The following is a 14,107-nucleotide window of genomic DNA, read 5'->3' on the forward strand; positions in this document are numbered from 1 at the left end:
TCTGGAGGTTCTAGCAGGGGAGCGCAGCTACTCGTATACCCTTGACCGAAGAACGGTCCTATCCTCTATCGGGGAAGGTCCTCCTCTTCGACCGAACGCGCAGCTTCAGGAGGGACACACGTGGAGCGGTGAGGGAGAAAGGGGACACCGGCCTAGCCAGCCAGATCAGCCGAATCAACCCTGGCGATCAATGGGGTGAGAGATGTCGCAGCCAGATCGCTCTCACATCCTATGAGCAGTTTTGAAATCAGACAAATCTGGGTTCATATTCTAGCTCTGCCACTTAAAAGGTTTGGGAGTTTTAGCGAGTTTATTAACCTCCCCAAGCTTCTCATTTAAAACAAAAACTGGAGGGGGGGGGGGCGCCTGGGTGGCTCAGTGGGTTAAGCCTCTGCCTTCAGCTCAGGTCATGATCTCAGAGTCCTGGGATCGAGTCCGGCATCGGGTTCTCTGCTAGCCTGCTTCCTCCTCTCTCTCTGCCTACTTATGATCTCTGTCAAATAAATAAAATCTTTAAAAAAAACCAAACACAACAAAAAACGAAAACTGGGGAGCAGAGTGGGAGACTGAGTTGCAGGAGCATCGCACGTACCCTGCTGCCGCCATCCGGGAGTCTCCTGCCCGCCCCAGGGGAGCGAATTCCAAGCATCTCCTGCTACGGCTGCTCCTTGGAGCCAGGAGCAGGTAAGCGGAGTATGTGAAACCCTCTGGCCCTAGACCTGAGGCCCTCTTCCCATTTCCCGAACCACCATGACCCACTTCACCAAGGGCCCTTCTTGATATGCTCTCTGTCAAGGTCAAGAGCAAGATCCCTTTCCAAGCACATCCTCAGGCAGATCTCTGAAACTGGACAGAAGAGCTGACGGGCATGAGCACTGGCAGCAACTTTCAGCATGGCTCAAAAGATGGCACCATCCTCGGCGAGCTCATAAACAAGTTGCCAGGCTCAGTGAAGAAGATTAATGAGTCCTTGTTAAACTGGCCCCAGTTGGAGAATATCGGGAACTTTATTAAACCTACTCAGGCTTATGGCATGAAGCCACACGACATATTTGAAGCAAATAATCTTTTCGGGAATGGAAACATGACCAGGTTTAGACTATGCTGGTGGCTCTGGCAGGCCTGGCTAAAACAAAAGGATTCCATACAACCAATGATGCTGGAGTTAAGTCTGATGAAAAGCAAGAAAGACATTTTGATGAAGGAAAGTTAAAAGCTGGCCAAAGTGTAGCTGGTTTGCAGACGGGAGCCAACAAATGTGCCAGCCAGGCAGATATGACAGCCTATGGCACCAAGAGGCATCTTTATGATTCCAAAATGCAAATGACAGACCTTTTGACCAAACCACAATTAGTCTGCAGACGGGCACCAACAAAGCAGCCAGCCACATGGGGATGTTAGCACCAGGTACCAGAAGAAACATCTATGATCAGAAGCTAACATTACAACCAGTGGACAACTCGACAATTTCTCTATAGACAGGAACCAACAAAGTTGCTTCCCAGAAAGGAATTAATATGTATGGGCCTGGGCGGCAAGTACATGATGGCAAACACTGTGCCACTCCCACAGAACCTGTCATTCGCAATGGAAGCCAAGAAACAGGAACAAAAGGATCTGAAATTAGTGATAGGGATTATCAGGCAGAACACCCAGATGAATATCACGGAGAGTACCAAGATGACCACCCCAGAGATTCCCAATATGGCAACCAGGGCATTGATTATTAGACTGGCACAGAGGAGCTCAGCTTTTAGTCCACTGTTTTTATTCAGTGAGAACCAAGCTAACTTTGAGTAGTTTTTATCTTGTCTCCCTAAAACACTATCGTGCTTATTGTACCTAAAAGAAGTATTGCCTGACATTCCCCCTTCCTTTTTCTGCGTCTTCCCTAAATAGCTGCCTTTTCGTGCTGTAACAGTTCAATCTTAGAGCAGAAGCAGTAACTCCCACGGGAAGTAAAAGGAATACTGTGTACAGGGAGTACTCCCCGTACAGCCAAGTCTTTTATTAAAGACCTATACTTACTTTTTAAGATTTTATTTGAGAGAGAGACAGAGACAAAGCACAAGCAGAGGCAGCAGAAGGCAATGGGAGAAGCAGACTCCCCACTGAGCAGGGAGCCCGACTGACCCGAGTTGAAGGCAGAGGGTTAACTGACTGAGCCACCCAGTCTTACAATCTATTAATAAACTGGGATTTTGAAACAACAGGAGACTTTTTTTTTTTTTTTTTTTTTTTTTACAGTTTAGTATCTCTTTTCTACCTGGAGATAGAAATTGCTAAATCATTGCTAAATGAGATCTTTGCCAACTAAATTCATGCAGCATTTTAGAAATTTACGCATCAATGTCTTAGTTTGCTAATTTTTTTTTTTAAGATTTTATTTATTTATTTGACAGAGATCACAAGCAGGCAGAGAATCAGGCAGAGAGAGAGGAAGAGAAGCAGGCTCCCCGCTGAGCAAAGAGCCCTCCCAGGACCCTGGGATCGTGACCTGAACCGAAGGCAGACGCTTTAACCCACTGAGCCACCCAGGCACCCCTATTGCTACATTTCTTGATGTAAACTTATCTCACTGTATTTTTTATAAGTATTTTGGGAACATTAAAAAAAAATGGGGATAAAGTAGCCTGGATTCCAAGCCAGCTCCACTGATCAGAGCTCTGTAAATTCAGGCAAATTACCCAACCTCTCTGTACTTAGATTTCCTCATCCACGAAATGATAATTCGAGTACTAACCATGTACAATTATTTACAGGATTAAACTGAAAAATGTAAAGCACTGGAACACAGCAAATACTCAAAAATACCACCTACTGTCACTACCTGTGCTATTACCATAACGTCTTCCTAGCTCATTAAGCTGTTATGAAGATGAAATGAGATGACAAATTTTAAAACTGTAGCATTGTTCTTGGTACTTATTAAGACCTTCCTTAACGGAAGCCATTGTTTTTTTAAAGATCTCACCTCACTGAATCCTCATTAAAAAACCCTGTGATGTAGGGGCTATTATTTTTCCTTCTTTGCAGATGATGAAACTGAAGCTCAGAGATTTAAAAATTTGCCTCAGGTCATGCAGTAAGAAGCCTAACTGAAGCGGAAGGTAACTACGGAACTGTGAAAAATGAGACTGGATTAGACAAATGGAATCCAATAATGCAGAATCCTAAAAATTCAGGAAGCACTCTGGACCTGACAAACCGTATAATAAAGACGGCTGTTTGTTCCTAAACCAGGAGCGGGGCTGTATGATGAAAATGCTGACACAAAATTTCAAAAACATGGGCCAAACAGATGAGTGATTTCCCTAAGCAATCAATAAAGCAAAACAAGCAGGTGGTGAACACAAGAATCTGACCTAGGCCTTTGGTCAGGAGCACAGGGACGTCAGCACTCTAATCTAACCAACACGTGAAGCTTACCAAACACTCCAGATATTTAACAAACAGCTGGGATTTCACAAAAGTGCTGCTTTGCCCAATGACCACAACTGCACTGATGTCACAAAGAATATCACATTTAAAAGGAATCTAAAACAGGAAGAACCATGCATAATTAGTGTCTATGATATGGTTCATTTAAAACTGAAAAGGACAAATCAAACCACATGTCATCTCTCCCTACTTAATCAGGAAATCAGTCCACAAGGCTTCTTCCTATCTTTGCTTGAAATAGAGTTAAAACTCCCTGTGTGCCCTAAAATACACTGTAACTAAGAAATCCCTTGCTGGAACAAACTGGAAAAATAACACAAATGTTATTTTTCCTCAAGGCTAAGGGACCCATCCCAGGTGCCATTGCTACAACTTCATTTCCAACTCAGAGCCTCTCTTTCATGCAGAATATTCTATGCCTTAGGAAAACCTGCCCTTGGCTATTCCAAGTTATGGCCCCAATACCCAAGCCAATACTGTTAATGCAAGAATCCAAAGAACACCTAGAACCAGGATAAAAAGGAGAGTCGCTCTCTTGCACGTGTGTCTTTTTTTTTTTTTTTTTTTTAAGATTTTATTTATTTGACAGAGAGAGAGAGAGATCACAAGTAGGCGGAGAGGCAGGCAGAGAGACAGAGGGGGAAGCAGGCTCCCCGCGGAGCAGAGAGCCCCATGTGGGACTCAATCCCAGGACCCTGAGATCATGACCTGAGCCAAAGGCAGAGGCTTCAACTGAAGCACTTGCACATATATCTTAATGAATCTGTGTTTGGGGGCCAGGAGAACAATGGATAAACAAGTACCCCATCTTGGAGATTCTGGCTGGCAGAGGCTGATTTATTCATTTATTCTTTTATTAGAAAGATAAATAAAAATTTTTTTCTCAGTAAATACTAATGGAATAAATGCCAATATACGCTAGGCTTTCCTTTATTTAATAAAATGCCTAGCGGGCATAAGATCTACCTTTGATGAAATGAACTATAGTCATTTCAGTTCCTAAATGAACTGTGCATATCAAGAAAAGTTTTTAAGACAGCGTTTTATCCTACTATAACCACCACTAAGTGGCAGATTGGTGGGAACAGGAAATGGTAAGACCGGACAGATACCAACTTAATCAAGTTATCTCACTGAACAGCAGTGATGATGATGTGACGCACTGAGAAAGACACATCCCTTATAGCAATCCTGTTAAAGAACATCTAATTTGAATCTAGCCATAAGGACATAACCAGACAAACCCAAGAAGAGGAACATAGTTCAAAACAACACGTATAGATTCTTCAGATATCAGTGTCATTTGTAACAATGTCAATGTACAAAAACAGGCAAGGAAACTGTTTTTAGAATAAAGGAGATTAAAAAACTATGACAACCAAAACTTGGATGACAACTAAAAATATGATTCTTAAAGCCTGATTGAAAACTACAAAAAAAAAAAAAAAAAAAAAAAAAAAAAAGATTCTTGACTGGATTCTGAATCGGTGGTTAAAAAAAAAATCTAGCTGGGGCACCAAGGTGGCTCAGTTAAGGGGCTACCTTTAGCTCAGGTCATGATCCCAGGGTCCTGGGATCAAGCCCTGCGTGGGGCTCCCTGCTAGGTGGGGAGTCTGCTTCTCCCTCTCCTTCTGTCCTTCCCTGTTTGTGCTCTATGAATAAATAAAGATCTTTTTAAAAAAATTAGCTAAAATGACACTGGACAATGGGAGAGATTTTGTATTTTAATATATTTTAATTGGTACAACAATGCTAATTCCCTAGGTGTGACAATAGTCCTGCAGTTAAGTACATTTTTAAGACTGGGTAAAATGACATGGTATCTACAACTGAAATGATTCGGTAGAGACAGAGAGAGTGTGTGCATGGAGAGAGAGAGAAAGAATGTAGACATGCGGAGAAACAATGTGGACGTGTGTAAGAGAGGTAAGGCAAATGAATCAAAACAGTAACAAATAGTGACTCTAAATACAGGATAGGAAGGTCCCTGTGGTGCTCTTTTTGCAACTGTTCTATGGGTTTGGAATTTTTCAAGCTAGAAAGTTAAGAAAAATGGAAATGTAAAACTAAAGAATTCCATAAGGTTAAAAAAGACATTAATATAACCTATAATTGAAGACATAAAATGCATTTTCCTCCAGTGTTTTTTCAGGGTGACTAGAATCCGCCAATTTTGTATTTACAAGCTGTTGTTCCTACTGAGCAGAAACTGTCTGCTCTGTACACAGCTTGCACTTTTGTGTAATACATTCACAAGCATTCAGACTTCTAGAAACTGCCCACCTACACAAAACTTCGTATTTTCCTAGAGAACTTAGACTAGTACTGATTTTAATTACAGGTGTTTAAAGCAAATATTCCAAATGAATTTTAAAGATTGTTTGAATCTACATTTACAGGCAGGCAGTCATTTAATTTCCTTAAGTAATAAATTAGCTGACTGAAGTTGACCTGCTATTTTATTTATTTATTTTTTAAAGATTTTATTTATTTATTTGACAGAGAGAGATCACAAGCAGATGGAGAGGCAGGCAGAGAGAGAGAAGCAGGCTCCCCGCTGAGCAGAGAGCCCGATACGGGACTCGATCCCAGGACCCTGAGATCATGACCCGAGCCGAAGGCAGAGGCTTAACCCACTGAGCCACCCAGGCACCCCTGACCTGCTATTTTAAATGCAACCTGTAAATTTTGCTTAAATTGCAGAGTCAATTTAATGGACATAAACAACTACTTTGGAAAACTGAATTCTGAATCAACAGAACAAAATGATCTCCTGGCAGATTTTCTTCAGAAACACACATACACATGCAAACAGCACCTTTAACTGCCACACAGTTAACTTACGCACATAAAGACGAAGAGAACTGCTCAAATTCCCCTATGTTCAACCTACATTATTGATTCAAGTCATGTTCTGAAAAACTAAACTCAAGTACAAGAAACTGGGCAGATTTCAAAGTCAACAAAAGTAATCTGTGACGTCCCCCGGAGAGCTGACAAACGCGTACTCTCTTCCCAGTCTTACTACCGAACTGTTACAGGACCCATGAGCTAACTTCTCTACCTCTCAGTGTTTCCAGCTATAAAATGAAGGAAATTCTTACAATGATTTCAAAAAGATGATACAGAAGACAATCTGTTTTCCCTAACTTCGTACATTAAGTTCAACAATAAAAAAGTGAACACAGGGATGTCTGGGGGGGTCAGTTAGTTAAGCATCTGCTGTCAGCTCAGGTTATGATCCCAGGGTCCTGGGATCAAGTCCCCCATCAGGCTCCCTGCCCAGCGGGAAGCCTGCTTTTCTCTCTCCCTCTGCCTGCTGCTGCCCCTGCTTCTGTTCTCTCCCTCTCTCTGTCAAATAAATAAATAAATTTTAAAAAAAAATACATAAAAGAATTTTTAGAAAGAGTGTATACAAAGCTTTCCAGGTATATCAATAACCCAAGCATTAGACAAAGTTAGCCAAATAGAAAATACCTTATATGTACACAAATACTTAACTTTCCTACAAATATTCTGTATCCTTTCGCATGAGGAAAATGTTTCCAAATGACCACCAAAAAGTTTTTATTTTTTAAATTCTACCAATCAAATAAAGCAAAAATATTCCTCACCTTTAAAAATTTCTAGCATATGTCTACATGTATTATTTGCTCAATAGATATTTATTCAGTGATTGAAGGAAAAAAATGTAGTAAAAACTCAGAGAAGTTTTCCTTTTATTGCTCCTTCTTCCAGGATCTAGGAATGCCTGAAAAAGGCACAATATGTTTGTTCTCCCAGAGAAACAGAGTTCTGCCGAAGACCCTAAGGACTATACTGCTAGGGACCACATCTCATGTTGGAGGCCAGTAAGGAACTAAGTTCGGCCTCCAGACTTTTCCATTCCAGGGGTCCTTCTACTCGCAAATCACATCCCTACAGAAACCTCACTTTCCCATAAATTGCTAGCTGCAAAATTCCTGATTGGTTTCAGTAAGTTTCTGACTCCTTGGGAAAAACAGACTGCTATTGGAGAAAATCTCTTGATTCAAACCATTTCACTTAAGAAAATCAGAGACTCTAAGGAAACTAGCTAATTCAATTATACTTTTAATTAATTTGTTAAATTAATGTTATATTACTTCATTCAACAACTATCTGCTGAAAATCTAATGTGTGCCAAATGTAGCTGCTAAGCCCCGGGCTTCATGGGGCTTTCTCATGAGGGAGACAAGACACTAAACAAGTAAACATGCATCTACTATTACAACTTATAATTATTCGAAGGAAAAGTAAATCATTGTGTTATAATAAGAGACAAGAGAAGGACTTATTTTGGATTGTTGGAAAAGGAAAAGCAATACTCAACCTGAGCTATCAAAAAGATAAACAAAACCCAAAAATAAATAAAGAAAAAAGCCAAATAAATAAATAAACAAAAAGATAAATAGGGAGCAGGACTGAGAAAAAGTATACCAGGCAGAGGGTCCCCTGGACCTTGGAAGGTTACAGAAACCACCTGCCAGTGGAAAATGTGTGTGTATGGAGTAGCAGCTCGAGAGTAAGTGAGGTTATACAAGGTCATACAGGTGCTAGCAAGGAATGTGGATGTTTCTTAGTACAACATAAAGTCAATGAAGAGTTTTATAGAGGGAGATGAGTTTTATCCAATTAATATATTTTTAAAGACTTATTTATTTATTTAATTCTCAGAGAGAGAGAGAGGCAGGGACAGAGGGAGTGCACACACAAGCAGCTGGAACGGCAGGCAGAGGGAGAAAAAGGCTCTTCGCTGAGCAGAGAGCCCGATGCGGGACTCAATCCCAGGACCCTGGGATCATGACCTGAGGCAAAGGCAGACACTTAACTGACGAGGCCACCCCAGCGTCACAGATCCAATTAATATTTTAGGATCACTCTGGCTGCTGATTGGAAAACAGAATGGAGGGGGCACAAGAGTGGAAGCCAAAGGCTACTGGCTAACCTGGACCAGAGGACAGACTACAGACTGAGCAACGGAGATGGCGAAAAGGAACTGCACATAAAATATACTCAAGGTGACGATGACTGGACTGGGGGTGAGGAAGCGGTCCAGATTTCTGGACTAAGCAACTGGACGGACGACGAGAGAAAAGGGCTAGAAACACGCTTTCGGGAGTTATCAGCGTATAGATGAGAGCAAGAGGAAAAGCGTCCCGCTCTGAGCTCTAGGACACCTCCACATTCAGAAGCCAAGCAAGGGAGGAAGGGCGAACCAGGCAAGGACACGGAGAAGTGACCCTTGACTAGGGGGAATGCAAAGAGCATGTCACAAAGCAGGAGCTTCTGGCGGACTTCTGCTCAGTGGGGCCGACACCCAGATTTCTGCATCCCCTGCTGCTGAGAGAGCAAGAAGGCTGAGGGCGGAAAATCAGCCTGGAATTGGACAAGACGGAGGGCTCCGTTCCTGCGGACGGAGGATGAAAGCGCAGCCGAATGACTGAGAACGAGGGATCAAGGACACCTCCAGACAGTTCTGCTGTAAAGGGAGGCACAAGTGGAGCCGTAAGTGGACCTGAAGCCCACCCGCCGGGCCACGGGCAGGCAGCGCACGCGCCTTCTGCTCCCGCGCCCTCGCTCCGGGCTCCAGCACCTCCTCCTCCCCGGAAGACCTGCCCAGCCCCCTCGGGGAGCAGCTCCTCGCAGTCCGGGCTCCCCGCGGCCAGCCAAGCCCTAGCGCGGCACCGGCCATCTCTTCGGCAGGGGCGGCCAGGGCGGACGCGGGGCTGTCCGGCTGGACCCGGCCGAGCTCGCCGCGGTGACCACAGCCCCAGGAAATGAATGAGAGCGCGAGCAGGCCCAGGAAAGGCCGCAGGTCAAGTGGCGCCGGGCCCCGCGCGCCTGGCACTGGGTGGGCGCAGGGACGAAGGCTCCGGGGGCGGAGCGGGGACCCCTTTCCTCCCCGAGTCCCGCCCCAACCTCTTCCCCGAGCCCCGTACACCGCGCCGCCGCACGCCCGCGTCCCTCGGCTGCCCTCGGCCCAGCAGGCCCCGCGGCGGGCGTCTGCGCACGGCCGGGAGCGCGCCCCCGACGACTTACACTTCCATGCCGACCCCGCGCCGTCGCTTGCGGACGCACAGCCTCCTGCCGAGCCGCCTCCGCCGCCGGGTCTGCGCGCCGCGGGGCACGCCGGGATCGCCGCGGGGCACGCCGGGATCGCCGCGCTGCACGCCGGGACCGCCGCGGGGCACGCCGGGATCCTGGCGGACCCGGCGGGTACTTCCGCGTGGTTAGCGGCTGGGCGCAGCGTCCCGGCTGGGTTTAGGGCGATTGAACGCAGGCCAGCGGCGCCCGTGCTGGCGCGCTCGGCGTGGCGTCCGATACTAACCAGCTGGTTTCCAGACGGACGGTCGGGTTACCGGCCTCCGCGGCGTGAGGGTCGCACGGTCGGGGGGTGCTGACGGCGGAGGCGAGGCGGCCCGTCCCCCGACTTCGGTGTCGCGCGCGCGCCGGGCCCCGTTTCTGAGACCCGGTGACGTGGTCGCGCGCGCTCCGCTTCGTACGCGCGTCATCCTCGGAGGAGCGTCCCCGTCCCCGTCCCCGGGAGCTCGGCGGCGCGCGGACGCGACCTTCCCGCGCCCCCGGGGTTCGCTGGACGGCGGACCGGACGCGTGCAGCCGGGCGTGCGGCGTGCGTTTGGCGGGAGGATCCTGCGGCCGCGCCGTGGGCACAGCGGCTCCCTCCCGCACGCGGCAGCCCGGAGCCCGCTGTGAGGTGGCGGCCGAGCACGGCGGGCGCGTCCCCTCCGCAGGTGCGCGGCGCGTCTGAACGTCCGTCCCTCACGACCTCGCCTGTCGGTCTGCAGGGACGCGACGGGCGGGGCAGGGGAGAAGCGGGAAGCAGACGCCGAGACGTCGGCGGTACCGGGGTAGGGACACGTCAGTGTCTCGTTCTTGCTCGCGGCTGTGTCGGTCACGTTTGCTGAGTCCGTGCCCGCGCCGGGCGCCGGCTGAGGGCGGCGTGACCGCGGCGTGACGGTGACGGCCCCGCGGCGCGGGCCGCCGGCGGTGCCCGGGGGCGGCTGCGTCCACCTGCGGCTCGTCCTCGAGTGATGACCGTGGGGCGCCCCCTGACCGCTCCTGACCGCGGCTCCCCGGACGTAAACCGCGAGTCCGCCCGGCAGCCGTCGTGACGAGCCGGCGCGCAGTGATGCTCCGCACACGTTAGACCGGGGCCGGGGCGGCGCAGCGCGGTCCCCCGGGCGGATCCTGCTGTTCCTCCGACCGTTCTGCTGAGGGAACCGGGCCGGACGTGCGGTGGTTACTGTTGACCCGCGGCCGGTCATCCTGGGACTTGCCGAGGAGGGGTTCACACTCGGGCAGCTTGAGCAAGCGCAGGGATGTATTACACCGCTAACCGTGACTGATGATGGGTCTGTAAAACGTGCCCTAGGAATGGGACACCGACGGAACGTGGATGACCCCCGGATACATGCCGCGTGGAAGAGCCAGACGCGGAGGACCACGTCCCATGGGACTCCGTTCTCTCGACCCGGAAGGCCACATCCCATGGGACTCCGTTCCGTGAAGCATCCCCACACAGAAGGCCACATTTCCATATGATTCCATTCCGTGAAGCATCCCGACATGGAAGACCACATCCCATATGACTCCATTCTGTGAAACATCCTGACACGGAAGGCCACATTCCATGTGACTCCATTCCATGAAGCATCCCGACACAAAAGACCACATCCCATATGATTCCATTCTATGAAACATCCCGACACAAAAGTCCCCATCCTATATGATTCCATTCTATGAAACATCCAGGACAGGCAAGTCTACACAGACGGGTGAATTAGTGGTTGCTTAGGGGTGGGAGAGGGACAGGGAGGGCAGCTGATGGACACAGAATTTATTTGGGGGCATATGAAAATGTTCTAAAATTAGATTGTAATAGCTGCCCATCCCTGGAATATACCAAAAAATGCTGAATTATATACCTTAAATGAGAAAACAGTACGGTCTCTGAATTATGTATCAATGAAACTGTTTTAACTGTTGTTTGTGGGGATTAGATTGGAAGAGAAATGACATAAATTTTTAGCATTTAACTTTGCACATTCAGAATTTTTAAAAAGCTTTTCAATGCACATGTTATTTTTAATTACAAAAAATATTTTAAAGACAACAAATTTGGGGATGCCTGGGTAGCTCAGTGGGTTAAACATCTGCCTTTTGCTCAGGTCTTGATCCCAGGGCCCTGGGATTGAGTTCCGCACTGGGCTCCTTGCTCAGTGGGGAGCCTGCTTCTACCTCTGCCTGCTGGCCCGCTCTCTCCCACACACAAATAAAGTCTTAAAAAGAAAGAAAAAAGAAACTAAATTGGGGCATCTGGGTGACTCAGTTGACTGAACATTGACTCTTGCTTTTGGCTCAGGTCATGATCTCAGGGTCATGAGCTCAAGCCCTGCATCTGGTTCTGTGCTCAGCATGGAGTCTGCTTGAGATTCTTCCTGCCTCAAGCATGCATGTGTGTGTGCTCTCTAGCTCTCTCTCTAAAATTAACAAAGTCCTTTTTTAAAAACCCAAACAACTGGGCGCCTGGGTGGTTTAGTTGGATACGTGACTGCCTTCAGCTCAGGTCATGATCCTGGAGTGCTGGAATCAAGTCCCACATAGGGCTTCCCGCTCTGCAGGGAGTCTGCTTCTCCCTCTGACCTCTCTCATCTCATGCTGGCCCATGTGCGCGCGCGCTCTCTCTCTCTCATCCTCTCTCTCAAATAAATAAAATCTTACAAAAAATAAAATAAAAACCCAAGCAACTAACTTATTTTTTTAAATCTGCAAATAAAATGCTACCCTGGACCCAGCTGGCCTAATTTGTGTAGAAGGTTTCTATCCCTCCTATGAGGACAGCAGGCCCCACAAAAAAAGCATTAAAGATGTTCATTGTGTTAGTCACTCAGCAAACATGTAGTGATAGCCCATTTGGTGGTGATGGCACGCATGTGAGTAATAATGCACGTCCTACTTGGCGGCCTAGTTGGAGAACCAGCTCTGGACATCAACAGCTGCTGCACACGGTGTTTAGACGCAGTGAAGCAGAGATGAGAATGACTAATGAGGTGGAGAGGCGTCCCAAAGCCAGGGCTGTTCGAGCTGGTTGTGGGGAGGAGCGCCCAAGGCCAAGGTTTCTGGGATGGGCTTCCACAGAAGAGAACCTAGTGCCTGCCTGGGAGCCCATGAAAAAGTAGCTAAGCTCCAGGTTCTCCAAAGGCGGCTACCCTTGGACTGGGGGCCATATGCAGTCATCTTGCCCATCCCCTAAGGGTAGCCAAATAGGAGTGAGGCCCTTTCTCGCAAGGGAAGACTCCCCAGAAGGACCCTCTGTAATGAGATAATCCAGCCAGCAGAACTGGGCTAATCAATAGCTGAAACTCCTGCCTGACCTGTCCCTACTTAGGGCCTTCCTAGAGCTTTCCTAACTTGAGGCTGCATAATGAGGCTTTGTTCTTTGCCACCCAAAGCATACAAACTTAGAGGTTTGTTTCCCCTGCCCCAACATCTGTTTTGTTTTGTTTTGTTCTAACGCGGAGCTTATCTACTATGTACAAAGGCCCAGAGCAGGAGCAAACCATATACCTCTTCCATGTAGAAATGTCCTTTTGAATACAGAGCTATTAGGTATAGAGCTCAGAACACTGGCAAAAACTTTTGAAGGTGTAAGTAGAAACTGAAGCCTTTGAAGTGGTTAAGTCACCCAGGGAGAATCTAGAATATTGAGACTTACTTGGTGCTTCCCACATGCCAGGCAGTTGATCTCAGCTCTTCACAGGGGTGTGCTTATCCCAAGATTCCAATGAGGATGTGTCCAGGCACTGCGTTAGCATGGTCTCACATACTGCTCTCAGAGTTTGCAGAGGTAAGCACTGTGATCGGCCCATTTCACAGCAAAGTGAAGCTCAGAGAGGAATTACAAAGTATCAGAGCCAGGATGCTCTCTCTTCTCGGGCCAACTCCCAACATGCACATGCACCAGCATTAACCCAACCTTTCCTCTCAGTTCTAGGGCATACCGACATTAGGGATGCCTCCCTGTTCTGCACTACACCCTTGTGATGCACCAAAGTAGAAAATGTAGGGGAAACAAGCCAGGCAAGGCTTTCATTCTTCTGAAGAAGCTAAATCCTGTGCAGCACTCAGGGCTCTGCTGAAATGGCTGCTGTCCATTGTCTGAAGATCCTGGACCCTTGAGCTGCCAATGGGGATGGACACACAAGGTTTGCCTCTGGTCAAGGCCCTGATGGAAATGTCAGCAAAGTCAAGTGAGGTTGTGATCTCATTATTAGCATCCCAGGAGCAGGAATTGTAAACTCTTGGTGACCTCCAGTCATGGGCTGTGTTCCTGGGCACCCACAGGAATGAGGCTCTCAAGTGTGTTGGGTTGCAGATATGGGTTCTGTGGCCAGAGAGACGGTTAAATCCAGCACCCACCTTACTGAGTCAGTGTGTTTCAAGTGGCAAGCATGAAGAGAAACATGAACTATTATCTTCCCATATCATCCAAAGCAAGGAAATAAGATTTTGGATGAAGAAGGTGTTAAGAACATGGTGACAGATGGATGTCATCTAGTTCTCCTCATTGCAGGTACAAAGTCCATCTTCTTGGAAAAATCACGAAGCCTTTCATTACCCATCTT

The 14,107-nt window shown here is 47.6% G+C and overlaps 1 protein-coding gene and 1 pseudogene across 2 annotated transcripts in view; one reads left to right on the top strand and one right to left on the bottom strand.

Annotated features, from left to right (window-relative positions):
* Positions 1 to 9,612, bottom strand: part of CRCP (CGRP receptor component) — a 93,163-nt gene extending 83,551 nt beyond the window's left edge. Inside the window, exon 1 of one of the 2 annotated variants that reach the window (XM_059155260.1) lies at positions 9,502 to 9,591. Coding sequence is in view for 1 of the 2 variants with exons in the window: in XM_059155261.1 (XP_059011244.1) it covers positions 9,502 to 9,509 (8 nt within the window). In the remaining variant the exon portion in view is untranslated. Of the gene's footprint in view, positions 1 to 9,501 lie in introns of both variants that reach the window. The other variant, XM_059155261.1, reaches the window with a different exon arrangement.
* LOC131819859 (calponin-3-like) lies at positions 751 to 1,730 on the top strand (annotated as a pseudogene).
* Positions 9,613 to 14,107: the final 4,495 nt, after the last annotated feature.

This window comes from Mustela lutreola, chromosome 17, assembly GCF_030435805.1.
Source record: "Mustela lutreola isolate mMusLut2 chromosome 17, mMusLut2.pri, whole genome shotgun sequence".
In the NCBI taxonomy this organism is placed as follows: Eukaryota; Metazoa; Chordata; class Mammalia; order Carnivora; family Mustelidae; genus Mustela; species Mustela lutreola.